Source organism: Vitis vinifera, chromosome 4, assembly GCF_030704535.1.
Source record: "Vitis vinifera cultivar Pinot Noir 40024 chromosome 4, ASM3070453v1".
Lineage (NCBI taxonomy): Eukaryota > Viridiplantae > Streptophyta > Magnoliopsida > Vitales > Vitaceae > Vitis > Vitis vinifera.
The window spans coordinates 22341573-22365679 of record NC_081808.1 but is presented as its reverse complement, the minus strand read 5'-3'; the positions used below and the strand labels follow the sequence as shown (position 1 = coordinate 22365679).

Here is a 24107-nt window from a genome sequence, read left to right as displayed (position 1 = left end):
GCCTCACCGGGCTAAGTCACCCACTCTATAACATCACCAGGTATATACATTAGTTATATTGATGGTGGGCCTGGGGTTTTTGTTGACAAGCACAAAGGATAAAAACTACCTCATTGTAATTTATGTCTAAAGTTGGTTCCAAAATATTGAGCTTTATTTTCATTCTCCAATTTTTCCATAAAAAAATAAATAAAAAATAAAAACTAAAAAGTAACAACAAATAAAATAAAAAGAAGGTAAGCGTTGAATACATCATAACAATACATATGATCTTTTCTAGTGTAATTCTTCAATTAAATGCCACACATCATAAGATGAATTGTGATCAATTTTTTTAGTATTGATAAAAAATATATAAATAAATAAAAAGTAATAAATACTAATCTATTACCATTGTACTTGTTTGATTGCTGAAAGATTGAGAGACAAGAAACTCGGACTTGTTTTGGACAAATTAATAAACCAAATAAAACCTTTATATAAAGGGACTACAATGGAGACATGGAAACAAGAGGCACTCGTGCACACATATAATAATTTTGGCTTTGTTCACTGACTTTGATATCATTTTCATTTCTCATTACCATCCAACATTTAAAATGTTATGTTCGAGATTTGGATCAAGATTGAGGATTCGGGATCTGTCCATAAAGTTCTTAATACATTTTTCTCGGTTTTCTAATGACTCAAGGTTCTTCCACTCCTGATTCAATATTGACAGGCCACATTTTTGGATGTGAGGCAGGATGCAGCTGCATTTTTATACTTGAAAATGCAGGCTAATGTGGCAGTTGGGGAGGCAAAAAGGAGATGACTGTTTTGGCTCTATCTATGACACAGAATATTGGCAAGACACCTCATACCTTCTCAGATTAAAAATAGGCTAATCGTAAGAAGCTTGCAGGCCAAAGATGTGACAATGTAACCGAATTCCAGGGAGATCCCATGCTGGCACCACATGCCGCTCACATTGCCATGGGCAGTCCATTCGCTAGTTTAGTCTGTGTGGTTATATATAGAGAACCATAGCATTGCAGCAACCATCTCAAATTTGAGCTTTCTGTGAAAATAAAGGGGAACAATGGCTAACCGATGCCATGTTAGATCAATTAGCTTGCCTTCCAGATCCCATCCTACCACTCTCAAAATCCAACAACAGCTTAACAAGCTCACAACATTGGAGGCATCATCTACATCAGCGTTGGGGAAAACCTCCAATGGCCTATCTGGACTGGAAGAGTTGTACAATTGCATGGATGAGCTTCTTAGTTTGCCGTCCACCCAACAAGCCCTTTCCCTCCATCAACATGAGAAATGGGTCAATGAATTGTTGGATGGACCTGTAAGCCTTTTAGATATTTGTGGCACTGCAAGGGATGTAATATCACAATTTAAGGAAAATGTTGGAGATCTTGAATCTGCCCTCAGGAGGAGAAAAGGAGATGTGTGCATTGAAATCAGCATCAACAATTACATTTCTTCAAGAAAGAAGATGAACAAGGACGCCAAAAAGTTGCTAGCAGCAATGAAGAAGGATAACAAGTCTCCACTCTTAGATCAAGAGCACCAGCTCTCCACAATGATTACAGTGTTCAGGGAAGTTAATATAATGAGCATTTCAATCTTTCAGTCACTGCTGTTGCTCTTGTCCACACCAGTGTTGAAGTCAAGACCATCTAGGTGGTCACTGGTTTCCAAATTTATGCACAAGGGGGCAGTCTCTTGCGAAGAAAGCGCTGAGAACACGGAGTTGGAGAGCGTGGATTTGGCACTAGGTGTCCTTTCAAGTGAAGAAGCCAAGTTGGAGACGATGCAAATTGCTCTTAAAGGAGTGGAGGCTTTGGAGGTGAGCATTGAAGGCCTTGAAAAGGGTTTGGAGCGCATGTTTAGGCGATTGGTGAAAACAAGAGCCTCTCTCCTCAACATCATCTCCCACTAGGGCCACGCTAATTAATTAGTAGTCTCCTTCACAGGCATCCGACTTTTAGAGGATCTGCAAAAGGATTTTTATTCTTTTCTATGGGAAAGCAATGTATATAAATCAAATATTATAGTTACACAATGAAATACATCATGAATCTCAACAATATTCCTCTCCATGGTGTCTTTCTTTCTTTTCAATTTCCGAAATATAGCCATATCAGTGGTATTGCAAATGTGTTGTATATATCTTAACATGGAGATAGCCTTAATGCTTGACATGGGAAGAAGGAGCAAATATGGCTGTTCAAGAAACTGAAGAAAAAAGTTTCAGTTTCTTGACACATGCATAAAGGTGGGAAAAATTCCAGGGGATTCTGCTTATCTATTGTTTAGAATCCCTTCAATCTTCAGTTGTAGGATTTGATGATAACATAAACAGCATAAAAAACTGCCTTCATTTTCCAAACAAAATACGATGACGACCATTGATTCTAATAATTACTTACAATTTTCGGAATTTCTATCAAATGCCTTCTTCTTTTGATGCTAGGAGTGGACACAAAAGTAGGGAACAAAAACTAATGAACAAAAAAGAAAGAATCAAATTAAGCTGGTTTTTAAAATTTTAAATTTTAATTAGACTAACACTCGTGCACACATATATCAATTTTGCCTTTGTTCATTGACCTTTGATCACCATTTTCATCTTTCATTTCTATCTAACATTCATACATGCGTTAGGTCATTTTTTATCCCTGCATATCTGAATCAAGGATTAGAGATCTTTCCATAAAGTTCTTAAATATATTTTTCTGGTGGTTTTTATAATGACTCCAAGGTTCTTCCACTGTGGATACAAAATTAACAGCCCACGTCATTTTTGGGTGTGAGGCAGGCTAATGGCAGTGGGGGCCGGAGGCACTTCATACCTTTGATCAGATTAAAAATTGGAAAATCGTGTGAGGTTTGCAGGCCAAAGACGTTACAATCTAACCAAATTCCAAGGGGACCTCATGCTGGCAAAGATAAATTATTCATCTTGTCTTGTTTTAATCTCTTCCTGTGGTTATATATAGAGCGTCACTGACATTGTAGAACCATAGATGTCATATTGCAAAGGTTGTATTTCAATACTGAAGTGAGGAAAATGCAAAGGTTGTGTTGTTAACTAGCCTCTTGAGGGAATTGCTATCTACAGGCTAGAGATCATACCGGGTTCCTTCCTCAAGATCACCAGAACAAGAAGGAACTGGAAAAAAGATAACAACCCAAAAAAAATTGGGAATTTTAACAATTACAAACAGTGAGAATAACAGAATCTTTCATCATATAAGTGCGCATCACTCATGGGTGACCATCCATAGACCTGCACTACTATTTAATTAGAACAATGAAGGTTGCTGTTGCAGTAGGACTCGTGGGTCATGTAGGCAGAACATATTAGCTGTCCATCATAATAATATAATCAAGTAGTAAACCAATGTCTCTTATGGTAGCAGGTTGAGAATCTTGCAGGAAACATGGTGACAGCATACCACTCGTGTGTTCATATATAAATACCATCTTCATCTCATATTTCCTTTAATACTATCCCCTCATACATTTTGAAATCACTTAAGCATATCATTTGCTTGATCTCTCACACGATCTAATCTCTAAAAGAAAGTTATAGAGCATTTGTTCTATTTATCACCATTTGCAGGGGGACTTAACACGTAATGTTGATCATCTGTTTGCACCACTCCCCTTAAAACTGTTGATTTTGACTTAGTATTTGCTGGAATTTGAATTTTGAATATTGCAGCTGGAGTCTTGCACAAAATCTGCAACATCTAGATATTTTCTTATTTTTATTTGGTCAAGATTTGGTTTCTATTTTATAGGAAGTAGTTGTTCATCATCTAGTAGCTTGATTTTCTGCTATTTTAATGTCATTTCAGTTACAAGCTCATGTATAAATTCAGCACTCTTCATCAATAAAATTAGTTCCAGCAGCCCAAAAATATATATTTTGTATAAGTATTTAATCTTATACCAACAAAGTGGTATCAGAGTCATAGTTATCTTAAGGGGCCAGTGAGGTGAGTGAACCCAAACACCTTCTAAAATCATTTAGCAATGGAAGAGTCAAGTCTCATAGTTGCACCATCAATTCTTGATGGAGACAATTATGAAACTTGGGCTGTTAGAATGACAGTTCATCTACAAGCACTTGATGTTTGGGAAGCAGTGGAAGAAAATTATGAAGTTCCTCCCCTGGGAGCCAATCCAACTGTGGCTCAAATGAAGTTGCATAAAGAAAGAAGGACAAGAAAAGCTAAAGCGAAAGCTTGCTTATTTGCTGTAGTTTCACCATCAATTTTCATCAAAATCATGAAAATTGATTCAACTGCAGAAATTTGGGAGTATCTCAAGGAGGAATACAAAGGAGATGAAAGAATCAAGAACATGCAGGTGATGAACTTGATTCGAGAATTTGAAATGAAGAAAATGAGGGAGTCTGATGTTGTTAAAGACTATGTTGCACAACTTCTTTCAATAGCAAACAAAGTTAGGCTACTTGGAAAAGAATTTTCCATTGAGAAGATTGTTCAAAAGATATTGGTTACACTTCCTGAGAAATATGAAGCTACAATTTCCTCTTTGGAGAATTCAAAAGATCTGTCAACTACAGAAGGAGATACTGCAGAAGGAGCATTTCAAGCAAGAATGCAGAAAAATGCAGGCCATAAAAATGGAAAGGTGAACAACAAGAAGTCGTGTGGCAACAACCAGAAAAATGGAGTTTTTCCACCTTGTCCTCATTGCAAGAAGACAAATCATTCTCCACAAAAATGTTGGTGGAGACCAGATGTGAAATGCAACAAGTGTGGTAAACAAGGACATGTGGAGAGGATTTGCAAAAATCAACAGTAGGAAGAAACTAGTGCAGTAGTTGACTATTGCCAGGAGGAGCAATTGTTTGCAGTAACGTGTTTTGCTAATAAAAGCACCTCTAAAAGCTGGCTTGTGGATAGTGGTTGTACAAACCACATAACAAATAATCAAGATCTCTTTAGAGAACTTGATAGAACAACTATTTCCAAAGTCAGAATTGGAAATGGTGAGTATATTCCAGTGAAGGGCAAAGGAACGGTTGCTATCGAAAGCCAAACAGGTTTGAAACTCATTTATGATGTTTTGTTTGTGCCTGACATTGACCAAAACTTACTCAGTGTTGGACAGCTCGTTGAGAAAGAATTTAAAGTTTATTTTGAAGATAGGAATTGCATTATCAAGGATGTTGAAGGCAAAGAGGTGTTCAACATAAAAATGAAGGGCAAGAGTTTTGCCTTGAATTTACTGGAAGATGAGCATACTGCTATTTTACAACAAGATAGCACAACAATGTTTTGGGACAGAAGGGTCAAGCACTTTCATCATGATGATGTGCTCTACATGAAGAAAAATCAAATAGCTGAAGGACTTCCTGACTTAGAAAAAGATCTTCCTATATGTGTTACTTGTCAATATGGGAAGCAAACTAAACTTCCCTTTCCAAAGAAAATATCCTGGAGAGCAACCCAAAAACTGCAACTGGTGCATACTGATGTTGGTGGATCTCAAAAGATGCCATCCTTGAAATGGAATGCAAACAATGTTCACCAGCTCACTACACCATATAATCCACAACAAAATGGAGTCATGGAAAGGAAAAATAGAACAATTTTGAAGATGACAAGATGCCTTCTGCATGAAAAATATCTACCTAAAAAATTTTGGGCTAAAACTACAAGTAGAGCAGTATATTTTCTGAACATATTGCCAACAAAAGTGTTAAAGAAGCAAACCCCTTTCGAAGTTTGGTTTGAGTGTCTACGTGCAAGACTTGGAGTTTGCATCTACGAAGTCAAGGAGGAGTGTTGAATTTTGACTTAGTATTTGCTAGAATTTGAATTTTGAATATTGCAGCTGGAGTCTTGCACAAAATCTGCAACATCTAGATATTTTCTTATTTTTGTTTGGTCAAGATTTGGTTTCTATTTTATAGGAAGTAGTTGTTCATCATCTAGTAGCTTGATTTTCTGCTATTCTAATGTCATTTCAGTTACAAGCTCATGTATAAATTCAGCACTCTTCATCAATAAAATTAGTTCCGGCAGCCCAAAAATATATATTCTGTATAAGTATTTAATCTTATACCAACAAAAACAAACAAAAATAACATTAACTTCCCCTCATAATTTTTGTTTATCAGCATGTTCTTCTCTCATAAAGTTGGACACTGTAAACATACAAATAAACAATATTTTCGATGATGAAACATGTAATGAATTTATAGTATGGCCATGATACGTCTGACTGACTCTGACCTATTGGGGAATGGTTGATCTATATCCAACCCATGGGGATTGGTCAGAAGCACCGAGGTTTGTGTGGGCACATTGCCAATTACTGTTTTCCGATCCTGAGAATCAGAAGGGAATTGAGAGAGGACTAACTAGGGTCACATGGTGCACAAAGGGGCAAGGAAACAAAGTAGTGCTCCTCTTCCATAATGTATGACTTTTTCACTCTCATGCATTTAGATTCCTCTCAACAACCTGTCCTGTGGTTGATTGCCTCCTGTTTGAATTTAGACCAGCATGACCCTGAAACATTGTGTTCATGTTCATTTATTTTCTATAATGAGGGTTTCCATTGAAGAACAAATTGTTTCGTTGGGATTGGGTGGGGTGGGGTGGGGTGGGGTGGGATAGCTCAGAAAAAACCAAAAGGAAATGAATGAATGTTTGTAGCTACTGAAACTTCTTATCATGTATAGTAAATCAAGTAGCGTGATTCCATGCCTCACGGGGCTAAAGTCATTGCAACGGTACGATTATTTTAGCGTTACTGTTTAATTAAGCGTTACACATTATAAGATGAATTGTAATCTCTTTTAGAACCCACATACCGAAATATAATAATAATAATAAATACATCCTGCTCGCATGCTGGAGGAAAGATAAAGAAATAAAAGATCTGGTATTGCCTTTGTTTTAACAAATAAGCCAAATGAAATCTCGTGGGACTACCGGGAAGATATGAAAACAAGAAGCCACTCGTGCGCACATATAATCTTGCCTTTGTTCATTAACTTTTGGTCATCATTTTGGTTTCTGATTCCCATCTAATATTATTAATATGTTAGGTTCAAGATTTAGACCTAAAACGAGGATTCTAGATGTGTCCATAAAGTGATCGAATATATCTTTCTGGATTCTCTAATGATTCTAGGCTCTTCCACTGCAGGCACCGTATCGACAGGCCACATTTTTGGATGTGAGGCAGGATGCGCGCAGCTGCATTTTAGTATTTGAAAACACAGGCTAAGAGGCAGTTGGGGAGGGAAAAAGGGAGATGACTAATCTGGTTCTCTCTATGACACACCAATTTGGTAGGACACCTCATGCCCTTTTCAAATTAAGAAGTGGCAAAATTGTGAGAGCTTTGCAGGCTACAGATCCGACAAGATAACAAAATTCAAAGATCCATGCCGGCACCTCACGCCACTTACATTACATTATTCATCGTCTTGCTTTAATCTATTTATGTGGTTATATATAAAGACTCCTTCACATTGTAGCTACTAGCTACCATCTCAGTTTTAAGCTCTGTACAAAAACAGAAACAATGGCTAACAGGTGTCATGTTAGATCAATTAGCTTGCCTACCAGATCACATCCTACCATTCTCAAAATCCAAAAAGAGCTTAACAAGCTCAGATCATGGGAGACATCATCTAGGTCAATGTCTGAGACAATCTGCACTGGCCTATCTGGACTGGAAGAGTTGCAGAAATCCTTGGATGAGCTTCTTAGTTTGCCATCCTCCCAACAAGCCCTCTCCCATCATCTAAATGAGAAATGGGTCGATGAGTTGTTGGATGGATCTGTGAGGCTTTTAGACATTTGTGGATCAACAAGGGATGCAATATCGCAATTAAAGCAAAATGCTCGAGATCTCCAATCTGCTCTCAGGAGGAGAAAGGGAGATGTGTGCATAGAAAGCAGCATCGGCAATTATATTTGTTCAAGAAAGAAGATGAACAAGGATGCCAAGAAGTTGCTAGCAGCAATGAAGAAGATGGATAAAGAGACTCGGGCCTCTCCACTCCTAGATCAACATCACCAGCTCTCGGCAGTAATTGAAGTTCTCGGAGAAGTAAATGTAATAAGCATTTCCATCTTCCAGGCACTTTTGTTGTTTTTGTCCGCACCAGTTTCAAAGCCAAAACCAACGAGGTGGTCACTGGTTTCCAAATTTATGCATAAGGGAATAGTAAAGCATGAGAATATCAAGGAGTTGGAGAGTGTGGATTTTATACTAAGTGCCATTTCAGGTGGAAGAGCAGACTTGGAGAAGATGCAAATTGCTCATAAGGAACTGGAGACTTTGGAGGCCAGCATTGAAGGCCTTGAAAATGGTTTGGAGTGCATGTTTAGGCGCTTGATCAAAACAAGAGCCTCTCTCCTAAACATAGTCTCTCACTAGGGTGATGTTAATTAATTCTCTTACCCTCAAATCCTGCACAGGCATCCAAATTTTAGATGATCTGTAAAAGCATTTATGTTTTCAATCAGAAAGCAAAGCAATGTATATGAATCAAAGTCATAGTTGCACAATGAAATACAAACTCAATTTGAACATTAATCCACTCCACCCAATGCAGTTTTTCCCATTTTGTTTCTTTTCAATTTCCAAAGTAGAACCATAAATGTCATATTGCAGATGTTATGTTCCATACTGAGAAGCCCTGATGCTTAGAAAGCAGCACGTTGGAATTTTTTGAATGGATTTGATCGAATCACAAATAGCATTCACATTTGAATTGAATGTTGATGGATAATGTTTCCAAATTTATCTTATCCCTTCCCTGATGAGTATTTTGATAAATGCAGTAACCATTGGTGAACTATCCTTCAGTTTTTGAAGTTTTAAAAGATCCCAGTCACTAAATCCTCTCTCCTATTTTTCAAAGACAACCATCTGAGCCTTTGATCTTGGAGTGTGGAGAATCCACAGCGACTCTGGTAGCACTTGGTGTACAAGGAGGAACAAAGGGAGAACAGTGACCAGGGAGACTAGCAACTGCAAGTCCTTGGTCCAGGAAAACATCATACAAATTAAGTATGACATTTTATTTAATTTTTCTATATACGCAACAAATATATGGTTGTTAAAGAAAAAAAAAACTTCAGTGATTTCAATGAACTTAGAAAATAAGCAGGATTATGCTTACCTATAGTTTGGGTACTTTACAAAGGACACTCATTCTACCCAATCTTTTTTGGAAGAACAGAGGATTGGATTACCATACCACCATTTCTGTTTCCAGGGTGACTAGACAGCTGATGTAGATCTGTGTGCATCACCACTAAATTAGAACAAGATTAACCATATTTGCAACCTTCTATGAACTTGAAACAAATAACATTTACCAACTTCGCCCCAAATAAATTGTTTACATAAAGTCAGAGACTTTGTATACATACAAACAAACAATGCTTTATATAAATAAAGTTGATGAAACATGCATCTAATGAAATTCGTACCGACACTTCATGACACATTGCGAGGTACTGTTTTCTTACACCCACATGGGAATCAGTAGTCTGGTGCAGAAAGAGACGGGACAACATGGTGTGCCTCTTGCTAAATGCGTCACCACTCATTCCCTCTCATGCATTTAAGATTTTTCTCATTAACATTAGGTGGAATTGACTGCCTCCCGTTTCTTTGAATGTAGACTACCATGGCCTTGAAACATCTTACTGATCCTTCTCTTTCTATGTTCTGGGTTGCACTTGAGGAATAAATTCTTGCCTGGTTGTTGCACTCTTTCTTTCTTTCTGTCGTTAGGAGTGGGTGGAGTGGGCTCCATAAAAACCAGAAGCAAATGATTAATGTTCAGTGTAGTGAAGTTCTCCATCATGTTCCCACGTAGAATGTAATTTATATGTCAAAAGTTGGTTCCAAAATATTGGGCTTTATTGCTTTAATCCTAACAGTGTCAAGATGGAATATTTAGAAGGGAACCAAAATGACAATCCTCTTTGTGAAAGATTTAAAGGGCAGTAAGTTTTATTTCCATTCTCTAACTTTTCCATCAAGGAAAATAGCCAGAAATAAATAAAAGAGTAATGAACATTAATTTATCACCATTGTGCTTGTTTTATTGCTGAAAGATTGAGAAATTAAAAACTTGGTCTTATTTGTGACAAATAAACCAGATAAAACCGTTATATATTGGGACTACAATGGAGACATGGAAACAAGAAGCCACTCGTGCACAAAAATATTAATTTTGCCTTTGCTCATTGACCTTTGATCATCATTTTCATTTCTCATTACCATCCAATGTTTAATATGTTGTGTTTGAGATTTGGATCAGGATTGAAGATTCGAGATCTGTCCATAAAGTTCTTATATACATTTTTCTGGGTTTTCTAATGACTCAAGGTTCTTCCACTAGTGATTCAATATGGACAGGACAGTGTTTTGGATGTGAGAGCAGGCTGCAGCTACATTTTTTTACTTGAAAATGCAGGCTAATGTGGGAGTTGGGAGGCAAAAAGGGTGATGACTGTTTTGGCTCTTTCTATGACACAATATTGGTAGGACACCTCATCCTGCTGAGATTAAAAATTGGCAAATCATAAGAAGCTTGCAGGCCAAAGATGTGACAATGTAACCGAATTCCAAAGAGACCCCATGCTGGCACCACATGCTACATACATTGGCATGGACAGTCCATAATTCCTCTTGTCGCGTTTAGTCTGTGTGCGCTTATATAAAGATAATCATGCACATTGTAGCAACCATCTCAAATTTGAGCTTTCAGTGAAAAAAGAAGAACAATGGCTAACCGGTGCCATATTAGATCAATTAGCCTGCCTTCAAGATCTCATCCCGCCACTCTCAAAATCCAAGAAGAGCTTAACAAGCTCAGAACATTGGAGGCATCATCTACATCAGCATTGGTGAAAATCTCCAATGGCCTATCCGGACTGGAAGAGTTGTACAATTGCATGGATGAGCTTCTTAGTTTGCCATCCACCCAACAAACCCTTTCCCTCCATCAACATGAAAAATGGGTCAATGAATTGCTGGATGGATCTGTAAACCTTTTAGATATTTGTGGCGCAACAAGGGATGTTATTTCAAAATTTAAGGAAAATGTTGGAGATCTTCAATCTGTTCTCAGGAGGAGAAAAGGAGGTCTGTGCATTGAAAGCAGCATCAACAATTATATTTGTTCAAGAAAGAAGATGAACAAGGATGCCAAAAAGTTGCTAGCAGCAATTAAGAAGATGGTTAACAATGGTGGGGCTTCTGCACTCTTAGATAAAGATCACCAGCTCTCCTCGATGATCAGTGTGCTCAGGGAAGTTAATATAATGAGCATTTCAATCTTTCAGTCACTGCTGTTGCTCTTATCCACACCAGTGTTGAAGTCAAGACCATCTAGGTGGTCACTGGTTTCCAAATTTATGCACAAGGGGGTAGTAGCTTGCCAAGAAAAACATCAGAATATGGAGTTGAAGAATGTGGATATTACCATAAGTGCAATTTCAAGTGAAGAAGCTGACTTGGAGAAGATGCAAATCGCTCATCAAGTGCTGAAGGCTTTGGAGATCAGCATTGAAGATCTTGACAATGGTTTGGAGTCAATGTTTAGGCGCTTGATCAAAACAAGAGCCTCTCTCCTAAACACAATCTCCCATTAGCATGATGTTAATAGTCCTTCTTGGCCCCCCCAAGTGTAAAAAAAAACATAGTTACAATATGAAATACAATTAGAAATTGAACATTTCTGCTTCTTGTTTTCCCTTTTATCTTTTGAATATCCAGAATGATACTATCAGTGTGATATTACATGCAAACATGTTGGGTCTAAGTAATGATAAGCCTTGGGGCTTGCTGCATAAACATGGAGCATATAAATATAAGAAACTGGAGACATGAATTTCAGTCTCTTGGCACATAAAAATTGGAAAAATCAACTTAAGTTACTTCAATGATCCGAGCAAATGAATAAGGTTCTGCTTATCTAGAGTCAGGTCATCAAAGGTAGGTCTAGGCACACTTGAACCTGTTTCTCTTGTATGACAAGGCAAATCAATCTTCTATTCTAATCTGCAGCCATGACTTTCAGAACAGAGGATTTAAGAAGTTTCATTTCAATTGATTCTCTCAACTTTTTCAATCTACAGTTTAGTATTTCAGACTCTCAGAAGCTTAATCTCAATTAAATTCTCTTGGAGACCTTCTGGTTTTATCAATTGAAAGTAGAAACTCCCTTTAATTTCAAACGCATCCATCATACTTGCCCTTCATTTCCATTTACCTTATCCAACTTTCTATATTTCTTCAATTTTATCTTTAAACAGCTACAAATTTGTTTCCATCCTCAATTCTGCTTATAGTTCCTAAGGCCTAAGGCCAATGAAGACAAACTACTTTTATCCCATTTTCTCCTGCAACTAAACATGGTGATTTAAAACGCCAAGATGCAAAGGCAGGGGTGGGACAACGTACTTCTCCAATGAACCCATACCTGGAGATCATCCCGGTTCCTTACTCAAGGCCTGAAAGAAAGAAAAGACAAACAGAATTTACCTGAAAAAGCTTAAAATCATAACAAAAGCAATATTCAAGAAGAATAAAATAATTAGACAGAGTAACAAAAACATAATCTCTCAGTGATCATCCATGCTGCAGTGTTGTTGCAGGATTTACGGATCTATGATCTGGGCATCATTATAATCTAATCAAATACTAAAACAGTCACTAAGGCGACAACATGCCACTCGTGCATACATATATATAAATAATATGTATCTCATGCAACTCCTCTTTGCAACATCTAACAAAAAAGGTTAAAGAGATTTTCCAGCTGACAACATCTAATATTGATCATCTCTTTGCAACACCTCTTTAAAACTCAATTGAACCATAGTTACAACCCTCTGTAAACATGAAATAAAAATGACATTTCAGTTTATAACTTCACCTCATATTTATTCTTGTCTCCTAAAGCCTCTTTGTATACATACAGACCGACAATGATATAAAATATATAAACAATACGCAAAGATGATGAAACATGTAATGAGTTTATAACAATTATGATTTTTTTGGTGAATTATTGATGTATGTTCAACTCATGGATTAATTGGGAGTACCTTGGCTTGTACGGGCATACCACGACATATTGCGAGTTATTGTGATCCTCCCATTTGAAAGGAATCGGTCACATGGTGCACAAAGAGACAGGGCAACATAATGTGCCTCTAGCAAAATGCATCACTACTCGTGCATTTAGATCCCTCTCAACAACCTCACTGTGGTTGATTTCTCATGTGTCTGTGAATTTAGACTAGCATAGCCTTGAAGAATAAATTCTTGTCTATCTGTTGCACTCTTCTTTCTTTCTCTTGCCCGGATTGTTGGGTGGGGTGGGCTCCATAAGAACCAAAAGGAAATGAATGAAGGTTTGAGACTACTCAAGTTCTTTGTCATGTTCCCTTCATTTCTCTTTACTTCTAACATTTAATATGTTAGGTTCTAGATATGGATCTGGATCGAAGATTCAAGATCTGTCCATAAAATTCTTAAATATATTTTTCTGGGTTTTCAATGACTCAAGATTCTTCCATTGTGGATACAATATTGACGTGCCACATTTTTGGATGTGAGGTGGGCTGCAGCTGCATTTTTATACGTGAAAATGCAGGGTATGTGGCAGTTGGGGAGGCAAAAGGCAGATAACTATTTTGGCCTTTTGTATGACACATCAAAATGGTAGGACACCTAACACCTTTTCAGATTTAAAATTGGCAAATTATGAGAGCTTTGCCGGCCAAAACTGTGACAATATAACCAAACTCCAAGGGGAGCCCATGCTGGCACCACATGCCACTCCCATTACGTTATTCTTCTTGGCTTGTTTTAATCTCTGTGATTGTGTATATATAGAGAATTGTGCACATTGTAGCAACCATCTCAAATTTGAGCTTTCTGTGAAAGAAGAGGAACAATGGCTAACCGATGCCATGTTAGATCAATTAGCTTGCCTTCCAGATCACATCCTACCACTCTCAAAATCCAAGAAGAGCTTAACAAGCTCAGAACATTGGAGGCATCATCTACATCAACATTGGAGACAATCTGCAATGGCCTATCTGGACTGCAAGAGTTGTACAAATGCTTGGATGAGCTTCTTGGTTTGCCATCCACCCAACAAGCCCTCTCCCACCATCAACATGAGAAATGGGTCAATGACTTGTTGGATGGACCAGTGAGAATTTTAGATGTTTGTGGCTCTGTAAGGGATGTTATAGCACAATTTAAGGAAAAAATCCGAGATCTTCAATCTGCTCTCAGGAGGAGAAAAGGAGATTTGTGCGTTGAAAGCAGCATCAGCAATTACATTTGTTCAAGAAAGAAGATGAAGAAGGATTCCAAAAAGTTGCTGGCAGCAATGAAGAAGATGAATAGCAACACTGAGGCCTCTCCACTCTTCAATCAAGATCACCAGCTCTCCACAGTGATCAGAGTGCTCACAGAAGTTAATGCAATGAGCATTTCTATCTTCCAGTCACTTGTGTTGTTCTTGTCCACACCAGTGTTGAAGTCAAAACCAAGTAAGTGGTCACTGGTTTCAAAATATATGCACAAGGGGGTAGTTTCTTGTGAAGACAAACATGACAATGTGAAAGAGTTGGAGAATATAGACTTTGCAGTAAGCGCCCTTTCAAATGGAAGAGCAGACTTGGAGAAGATGCAAATCACTCATAAAGGACTGGGGGCTTTGGAGGTCAGCATCGAAAGCCTTGACAATGGTTTGGAGTGCATGTTTAGACACTTGATCAAAACAAGAGCCTCTCTCCTCAACATCATCTCTCACTAGAGTTATGTAACAGCCTTCTCTACCTCCAAATCCTGCAGAGGCATCCGAACTTTAGAGGATCTGCAAAAGGGTTTCAGTTTTTCAATCCAAAAGCAATGTATATGAGTGTAAAAACATAGTTACACAATGAAATGCATTTAGATTTGAGCATTTGTACTCAATTTTGTTTACTCTTATTCCTTTTCAAATTTGAAAATAATATCATAATGTGATATCACATTCAAAAATATCAGGTATCAGTACTGAGAAGCCTTAATGCTTGATGCATAAACAAGGAATGCATATATATAAGAAACTGAAGAGTTGTAGATTCAGTCTTTTGACACATACAAATGGGAAAAAATAAACTCAAGTTATTTCATTGAACTTGATAAATGAATAGGATTCTGCATATCTACAGTTTTAATTTCATAAAGATTGTTCCCTCCTCTATACAAATATTTGATCTCAGAGCTATTTTTAGTTCAATCTTGTTTGTTTTCAAGAGCACTTCTTTGCCCCCTTGGCAGTTGGGAAGGCTATGCAGACGAAAACTTCTGAATATTTGAGGGGCATTAGAAAGTAGACCTTGAATGAATCTCTGGAGTTCTCCTCTGGACTCCTTCATTTTGGAAAGGTGGTAGATGGAAACACTCTTATTCAAGGATTTTAAACTGCAACTGAAATAAGTTTTCCAGCAGCTCCCACCATGGACACCCTTGATGGGTTATCACATGTGACTTAGGGCACACTTGAGTCTGTTTCTCATTGATCACCAGGCATAACAATCTATAGTCTAAATTACAGCAATTTTTTTCAGAACGGGGGAATTTAGAAGTTCCATGCAAATGATTCTCTTAAATCATGTTTGGTTATGGAAAATTTAAGGGAAAGAAAATAAGGAGGAAAAGTGTGAGGAAAGAAAAAGAGAAGGAAAATAAAAAATAAATTCAAAGTCAATAAATGATTTTTATATTCTTTTTCAAACTCATTTCACTTACTTTCCTCCATTATATAAAGATTAAACAATTTTAAAATATATAAAATTTTAACTAATTTTAATTATATTTTTTTTTTTTTTTGGTATTTTTCATAATGAAACCAAATATGAGAAAGTCATTTTCCTTAACATCATTTTGTTGGGATCCAAACATAATGTTAAGTTTTTCAATTTACGGTTTATAATATATTCTCAAAAGGTTGATCTCATTTAAATTTCACAGAAGGCTTTTTGATGTTATCAGTGGAATGCAGGGAACTCCTTTTTTTGACTTCAAAGAAAACCATCACACTTCCCCTTTATTTTGATTTATTTTACCTTTCTAAACTTCTTCATTTTTTATCTTTCAGAAAGATCTACATATTTATTTCCATCTTCAATTCTGTTGATAGTCCCAAGGTCTAAGGCTAAAAATGGTTTAAACCATTTTTAGCCCATTTCCTGCAGTGACTTGAAAAAAAAAAAAGGGTTCTCAAAATGCCAGGATGCAAATGCAGGGTAGAACAACCATTTGCTCCAGTGAACCTCAACCTCCACCTAAAGGTCACCCATAAGATGCCAAGCGTCTGTAGCAGTAGGATTCAAGGATCAAGTACAACTTATGATCTGTACATCATTATAATATAATCAACTGTTTAACCAATGTCTCTTCTGATGGCAGGTTGAGAACCTTGGAGGAAACATGATGACAGCCTGCCACTCGTGCATTCATATATAAATAATATGTTTATCTCATTTTGCTTCAATACCTTCCCCATATACATTTTGAAATCAATGAATAATACTATTGCTTGATCTCTTAAGATCTAATCTGTAAAAAAGAGTTGGAACATTGGATTAATATATCACCATTTGCAGGGTGACTTGACACCTGATGTAGATCTGTCTGCATCAACCCCATAAAAATAATTGATCCATATGTTCAACCTTCTATGAACATGAAGTAAAAATAACATTTCAGTGTTGCAGATCATCTTCACCTCATATAAATTGTTTATACAATATCATATTCTTGTCTCATAAAGTCAGATTTTGTATACATAAAAACAAACAATTTTATTAAGTATTTGTACAATCTGCAAAGATGATAAAGCATGTAATGAATTTATAATTATTATGACTAGTGGTAAACGGTTGATCCATATTCAACTCATGGATCAATTGGAAGTACCTTGGCTCGAAGGGGACCTCATAAAACACGGCGAATTACTGTTGTTCTCGCTGTTGAAGGGAATTGGTGGTAGGCTACCTAAGGTAACATAGTACAGAGAGAGACAGGGCAACAGTCTGCCTCTTGCAAAAGGCTGATCACTACTCACTCTCTTTTATGCATTTTGATTCCTCTCAACAACCTCACTGTGGTTGGTTATCTCCTGTTTCTTTGAATTTAGACTATCATGGCCCTGAAACATCTTGTTGTTCATTCTTTTCTTTTTTTTGTTTCTATGTTCTGGGTTCCTACTGAAGAATAAATTCTTGTCTGGTTGTTTGAGTTTTTCCTTCTTTCTCTGGCTGGGATTGGGTGGTGGGCTCTGTAAAAACCAAAAGGATATGACTGAGGTTCTGAGACTAGTACTGAATATTCAAATAGATATTACCACTTTACTCATTTGATTGAGGAAAGATTAAGAAATAAAAATTTTAGTCCTGTTTCTGACAGGTAAACCAAATGATTCTTTTAGGGAGTATAGTGGAGACATGGAAACAAGAAGCCGCTCGTGCATACATTTATTAATTTTGCCTTTGTTCATTGACCTTTGATCATTATTTTCACTTCCCATTAGCATCTAACGTTTAGTATGTTAGGTTCAAGATTTGGATCTGGAAAGAGGATTCGAGATGTGTCCATAACAATCTTGAGTTTATTTTTCTGGGTTTTTCTAATGACTCAAGGTTCTTCCATAGCAGATACAATATTGACAGGCCTCATTTTTGGATGCAACTTGATTTTTATAATTCAAAATGCTGGCTAATGTGGCAGTTAGGGAGGCAAAAGGGAGATAACTATTTAGGCTTTCTGTATGACGCACCAAAATGGTAGGACACCTTATACCTCTTCATTTTAAAAATTGGCAAATTATGAGAGTTTTGCCGGCCAAATATGTGACAATATAACCAAATTCGAAGGGGAGCCCATGCTGGCACCACATGCCACTCACATTACAGTATTCGTCTTGTCTTTGTTTTAATTTCTATGAGTGATTATATATAGAGAATTGTAGGCATTGTAGCAACCATCTCAAAGTTGAGCTTTCTGTGAAAGAACAGGAACAATGGCTAACCCATGCCATGTCAGATCAATTAGCTTACCTTCTAGATCCCATCCTACCACTCAAAATCCAAGAGGAGCTTTACAAGCTCAGAAAATGGGAGGCATCATCCACATCAACATTGGGGACAATACACAATGGCCTCTCTGGAATGGAAGAGTTGTACAAATGCTTGGATGATCTTCTTAGTTTGCAGTCCACCCAACAAGCCATCTCCCACCATCAACATGAGAAATGGGTCGAAGAATTGTTGGATGAATCTGTAAGCCTTTTAGATGTTTGTTGCAATACAAGGGATGTAATATCACAATTTAAGGAAAATGTTGGAGATCTTCAATCTGCTCTCAGGAGGAGAAAAGGAGATTTGTGCATTGAAAGCAGCATCAACAATTACATTCGTTCAAGAAAGAAGATGAACAAGGATGCCAAAAAGTTGCTAGCAGCAATGAAGAAGATGGATAACAAAGCTGGGGCCTCTCCACTCTTAGATCAAAATCACCAGCTCTCCACAGTGATCAGAGTGCTCAGAGATGTTAATGCAATGAGCATATCTATCTTCCAGTCACTTGTGTTGTTCTTGTCCACACCAGTGTTAAAGTCAAAACCAAGTAGATGGTCACTGGTTTCAAAATTTATGCAAAAGGGAGTGGTTTCTTGCGAAGAAAAGCATGAGAATGTGGAAGAGTTGGAGAATATAGATATTGCACTAAGCAAAATTTCAAGCGACAGAGCGGACTTGGAGACAATGCAAATTGCTCATAAAGGACTGGGGACATTGGAGGTCAGCATTGAAGGCCTTGACAATGGTTTGGAGTGCATGTTTAGGGACTTGATCAAAACAAGAGCCTCTCTCCTCAACATCATCTCTCACTAATGTCAACAGCCTTCTCTATCTGCAAATCCTGCACAGGCATCCGAATTTTAGAGGATCTGCAAAAGGGTTGAAGTTTTCAATCCAAAGTCAATGTATATGAGTGTAAAGGAACATAGTTACACAACGAAATGCTATTAGAATTTGAACATTTAGAGTTCATATTGTTTTCCATTTTTTCCTTTTCAATTTTGGAAATATTAGGAAGCATTAGAAAGTGGGGATTGAATCAATCCATAGAGCTCTCCTCTGAACTCTTCTAATATGGGAAGGTATTAGATGCAAAAACTCTTATTCAGGGATTTTAAACGGAAACCAAAATAGGTCACCAGATTCCACCATGGACACCCTTTATAGGTCATCAAAGGTGACTTTGGGCACACTTCAGCCTATTTCTCATTGATCATCAGGCATAACAATCTATATTCAAATCTACAACCATTTCTTTCAGAACAGAGGATTTTAGGAGTTCCATTCAATTGATTCTCTTAAGTTTTTCAATAAGCTTGATCTCAATTAAATTTCATAGAAGGCCTTTTTGATGTTATCAATTGAATGCAGAGAACTCCTTTTGACTTCAAAGAAAATCATCATAGTTGCCCTTTATTTTGATTTATTTTACCTTTCTAAATTTCTTCTATTTTTATCTTTCAGAAACAACTACACATTTATTTTCATCTTCAATTCTGTTCACAGTCCCAAGCCCTAAGGCTAATGTTGATTTAAACCATTTAAAGCCCATTTTCTTCGAGTAACTAAAATATTAAAGTGTGCTTAAAATGCCAAGATGCAAGTGCAGGATTGAACAACCATTTGCCCCAATGATCCTTTCTATCTAAAGGTCATCCTGGATACCTTGGCCAAGGCCAGAATAATAATAATAGAATTTACCTGAAAAAGGGTAAAAGCATAACAATGACCAAAGAAAAATTGGAGAACAACAAAATAATGAGAAAGAGTAAACAAAGGCGTCTGTGATCATCCATAAGACGTCAAGCGAAGGTCCCTGTTGCACTAGGATTCAAAGGTGAAGTACAATATATTATCTGTACATCATCATGATATGATCCAGTAGTAAACCAATGTCTCTTTTAGTGTCAGGTTAAGAATCTTGGAGGAAACATGGTGAGAGCATGTCACTCGTGCATACACACATAAATATTATCTTCAGCTCATATTTCCTTTAATAGCTTCTCCAAATGCATTTGAGATCAATTAACAATATGCTTACTTCTTCTCTCAAGATCTCAATCTCCGAATTTCTTGGTTTTATATTATTTTACTTTCGTTTGCTGACTCAAGGTTCTTCCCACCCAAACAACTTGGGGATGCCACCATTTTTCTATGGTACCTACCTCTATCAATTGAACTACAGACAACTATGGGTGATGCATGGGGGAGAGAGAGACCTAACGAATCTAGTGGCAGTATAAAGCAAATACATATTGTAAAATGAACCTTACCTAGAGGAAAGCCATGAGGACAAATCTTTGGTTTGAGGACTGTTATTGGTTTTCATTTTGTTTGTTTTCAAGGGCATTCTTTACCCATTTGAGCAGCTGGGGATGCTGTGAGAGGAAAATTTTCATTATTTTCAAGGCACTAGATACTGGGTCTCAAACATATGTGGAGAGGATCCCCCTCTAGGCTCTTTAATGTGGAAAAACTTTTATTGTGTAACCTCAACTAAGTTTTCCAGCAACCTCCACCACTGACACTAAAGTTAGAATTCATCAAAGGTGATTCTCACATAGTTCATGGTTGGGAATGTTTCTAATGTATAAATAGGCACAACTAATGTCTCCAATGCAGCCATATTTTGCATTAGGACTCATGGATCATGTGCAAAACATATTATCAATCAATCATAATAGTATAATCAAGCAGTGAACCAGTGTTTCTTATATTGGCATATAAGACCTTTTGAGGAATTATGGTGACCATGCATATATATATATGAACAACTTGTTTATCTCATTTTTCTTCAATACCATCCTCATATTCTCACAGTCCAAGGGAAACGGTAGAGGATTACCTAAGGTCACATGGTGCACAAAGAGACAGGACAACAGTCTGCCTCTTGCAAAATGTATCAGTACTCATTCTCTTTCATGCACTTAGATTCCTCTCAACAACTTCACTTTGGTTGGTTGCCTCCTGTTTCTCTGAATTTAGACTAGCAGGGCCCTGAAACATCTTCTTGTTCATTTTCCTTTTTCTATGTTCTGGCTTCCTATTGAAGAATAAATTATTGTCTGGTTGTTTCAGTTTTTCTTTCCTTCTTTCTCTCAAAACCAAAAGAATATGACAGAAGGTTGGAGACTTGTTATGAATATTCAAATAGTTATTTACTCATTTGACTGAGGAAAGATTAAGAAATGAAAATTTTAGTCCTGTTTCTGGCAAGTAAATCAAATGAAACTTTTAGGGAGTAAAGTGGCGATATGAAAACAAGAGGCCACTCGTGCACACATATATTAATATTGCCTTTGTTCATTGACCTTTGATCACCGTTTTTCATTTCTCATTAGCTTCTAACATTTAATATGTTAGGTTCGAGATTTGAATCTGGATCAAGGACTCAAGATGTGTCTATAAAATTCTTAAATATATTTGTCTGGGTTTTTCTAATGACTCAAGGTTCTTCCACATCAGATACAATATTGGCAGGGCTCATTTTTGGATGCAACTGGATTTTTATACTTGAAAATTCAGACTAATGTAACAGTTAGGGAGGCAAAAGGGAGATAATTGACTGTTTAGGCTTTCTGTATGACACAGCAAAATGGTACCTTTGCATTTTAAAAATAAGCAAATTATGAGAGCATTGCCGGCCACATATGTGACAATATAACCAAATTTGAAGGGGGGGCTATGCTGGCACGACATGCCACTCACATTACATTATTCGTCTTGTATTTGTTATGATTTCTATGAGTGATTATATATAGAGAATTGTAGACTTTGTAGAAACCATCTCAAAGTTGAGCTTTCTGTGAAAGAACAGGAACAATGGCTAACCCATGCCATGTTAGATCAATTAGCTTGCCTTCCAGATCCCATCCTACCACTCTCAAAATCCAAGAAGTGCTTAACAAGCTCAAAACATTGGAGGCATCATCGACATCAACATTGGGGGCAATCTGCAATGGTCTATCCAGACTGTAAGAGTTGTACAAATGCTTGGATGAGCTTCTTAGCTTGCCATCCACCCAACAAGCCCTCTCCCACTATAGAAATCATAAATGGCTCAATGAATTGTTGGATGGACCTGTAAGGCTTTTAGATATTTGTGGCACTGTAAGGGATGTAGTATCAAAATTTGAGGAAAATGTTCGAGATCTTCGATCTGCACTCAGGAGGAAAAAAAGAGATTTGTGTCGTGAAAGCAGCATCAGCAATTACATTTATTCAAAAAAGAAGATGAACAAGGATGCCAAAAAGTTGCTAGCAGCAATGAAGAAGATGGATACAACAGCTGGGGCCTCTCCACTCTTGGATCAAGATCAGCAGCTCTCCACAGTGATCAGAGTGCTCACAGAAGTTAATGCAATGAGCATTTCTATCTTCCAGTCACTTGTGTTACTCTTGTCCACACCAGTGTTGAAGTCAAAACCAAGTAAGTGGTGACTGGTTTCAAAATATATGCACAAGGGGATAGTTTCTTGTGAGGAGAAGCATGACAATGTGAAGGAGCTGGAGAATATGGATTTTGCACTAAGGGCTGTTTCAAGTGAAAGAGCAGACTTGGAGACAATGCAAATCGCTCATAAAGGACTGGAGGCTTTGGAGTTCAGCATTGAAGGCCTTGACAATGGTTTGGAGTGCATGTTTAGGCACTTGATCAAAACAAGAGCCTCCCTTCTCAACATCATCTCTCACTAATGTCAACAGCCTTTCTCAATCTGCAAACCTTGCACAGTGACCCGAGTTTTAGAGGATCTGCAAAAGGGTTTCAGTTTTCAATCCAAAAGCAATGTATATGAGTGTAAAAACACAGTTACACAATGAAATACAATTAGAATTTGAACATTTCAATTCAACACCATAATATGATATTGCATGCAAAAATGTCAGGTCTCATTACTGAGAAGCCTTAATGCTTGATGCATAAACAAGGAGGGTGTATCTATAAGAATCTGAAGAAACAAAATTCAGTATTTTGCCACCTAAAAATGGGAAACAACGTTAAACTTAATAAATGAATAGGATTCTGCGTATTTATAGTTTTGATTGCATAAAGATTGTTCCCTCCTCTATACAGATATTTGATCTCAGAGCTGTTTTTGGTTCAATCTTGTTTTTTTTCAAGAGCATTTCTTTGCCCCCTTTCAAGAGCATGTTTCTCATTGATCAACAGACATTACAATCTGTATTCCAAATTACAACCATTTCTTTCAGAACAGAGGATTTTAGAAAGTTTCATGTCAATGGATTCTCAAAGTTTTTCAATTTACAGTTTAGCATTTCAGTTTCTCAGAAGCTTGATCTCGATTAAATTTCATACAAAGTTTTTTGATGTTATCAATGGAATGCAGAAAACTCCTTTCAACTTCAAAGACAACCATCATACTTGCCCTTTATTTTGATTTATTCTACCTTTCTAAATTTCTTCAATTCTGTCTTTCAGAAACAGCCACACATTTATTTCCATCTTCAATTCTGTTGATGGTCACAAACCCTGAGGCTAATGATGATTTAAACCATTTCAAGCCCATTTCCTCCCAGTTACTAAAAAAGGTGTGCTTGAAAAGCCAAGATGAAAATGCAGGGGTGAACAACCATTTGCTCCAATGAACTCTACCTAAAGGTCATCCTGGGTACCTTCCTAATGGCCAAAATAATAACAATAATAGAATTTTCCTGGAAAAGTGTAAAAGCATAACATAATCAATCATTATATAAGCAGTGTATTGCTCATCTGTGATCATCCATAAGACACCAAGAGAAGGTCCCCATTGTCGTGGGATTCAAGGATGAAATACAATATAGGATCTGTACATCATTATAAGATAACCAAGTACTAAGTCTCTTATATTGGCATGTGACACACCTTGGAGGAAACATGGTGACAGCATGCCACTCGTGCATACATGTATGAATAATATCTTCATCTCCTATTTCTTA

At 37.1% G+C, this 24107-nt stretch overlaps 7 protein-coding genes across 7 annotated transcripts; all 7 read left to right on the top strand.

Moving 5' to 3' along the window:
- The first annotated feature begins 1081 nt into the window (after positions 1–1081).
- LOC132253688 (uncharacterized) lies at positions 1082–1939 on the top strand. Its single transcript, XM_059736603.1, has one exon. The coding sequence runs from the start codon at positions 1082–1084 to the stop codon at positions 1937–1939; it is 858 nt and encodes a 285-aa protein (XP_059592586.1).
- A 2102-nt stretch (positions 1940–4041) lies between these two features.
- On the top strand, positions 4042–4839 carry LOC109122158 (uncharacterized). Its single transcript, XM_019218480.2, has one exon. It carries the CDS (start codon positions 4042–4044, stop codon positions 4837–4839), a length of 798 nt encoding a protein of 265 aa, XP_019074025.2.
- Positions 4840–7578: 2739 nt separating this feature from the next.
- On the top strand, positions 7579–8439 carry LOC104878452 (protein BPS1, chloroplastic). Its single transcript, XM_010648899.2, has one exon. It carries the CDS (start codon positions 7579–7581, stop codon positions 8437–8439), a length of 861 nt encoding a protein of 286 aa, XP_010647201.2.
- A 2366-nt stretch (positions 8440–10805) lies between these two features.
- Positions 10806–11675, top strand: LOC132253687 (uncharacterized). Its single transcript, XM_059736602.1, has one exon. The coding sequence runs from the start codon at positions 10806–10808 to the stop codon at positions 11673–11675; it is 870 nt and encodes a 289-aa protein (XP_059592585.1).
- A 2312-nt stretch (positions 11676–13987) lies between these two features.
- On the top strand, positions 13988–14860 carry LOC100852909 (uncharacterized). The gene has a single exon (XM_003635596.3). It carries the CDS (start codon positions 13988–13990, stop codon positions 14858–14860), a length of 873 nt encoding a protein of 290 aa, XP_003635644.3.
- A 3268-nt stretch (positions 14861–18128) lies between these two features.
- Positions 18129–18983, top strand: LOC104878451 (uncharacterized). Its single transcript, XM_010648898.1, has one exon. It carries the CDS (start codon positions 18129–18131, stop codon positions 18981–18983), a length of 855 nt encoding a protein of 284 aa, XP_010647200.1.
- Positions 18984–21992: 3009 nt separating this feature from the next.
- LOC100853191 (uncharacterized) lies at positions 21993–22610 on the top strand. Its single transcript, XM_010648897.1, has 2 exons — positions 21993–22144; positions 22259–22610. The coding sequence occupies exons 1-2, from the start codon at positions 21993–21995 to the stop codon at positions 22608–22610; spliced, it is 504 nt and encodes a 167-aa protein (XP_010647199.1).
- Positions 22611–24107: the final 1497 nt, after the last annotated feature.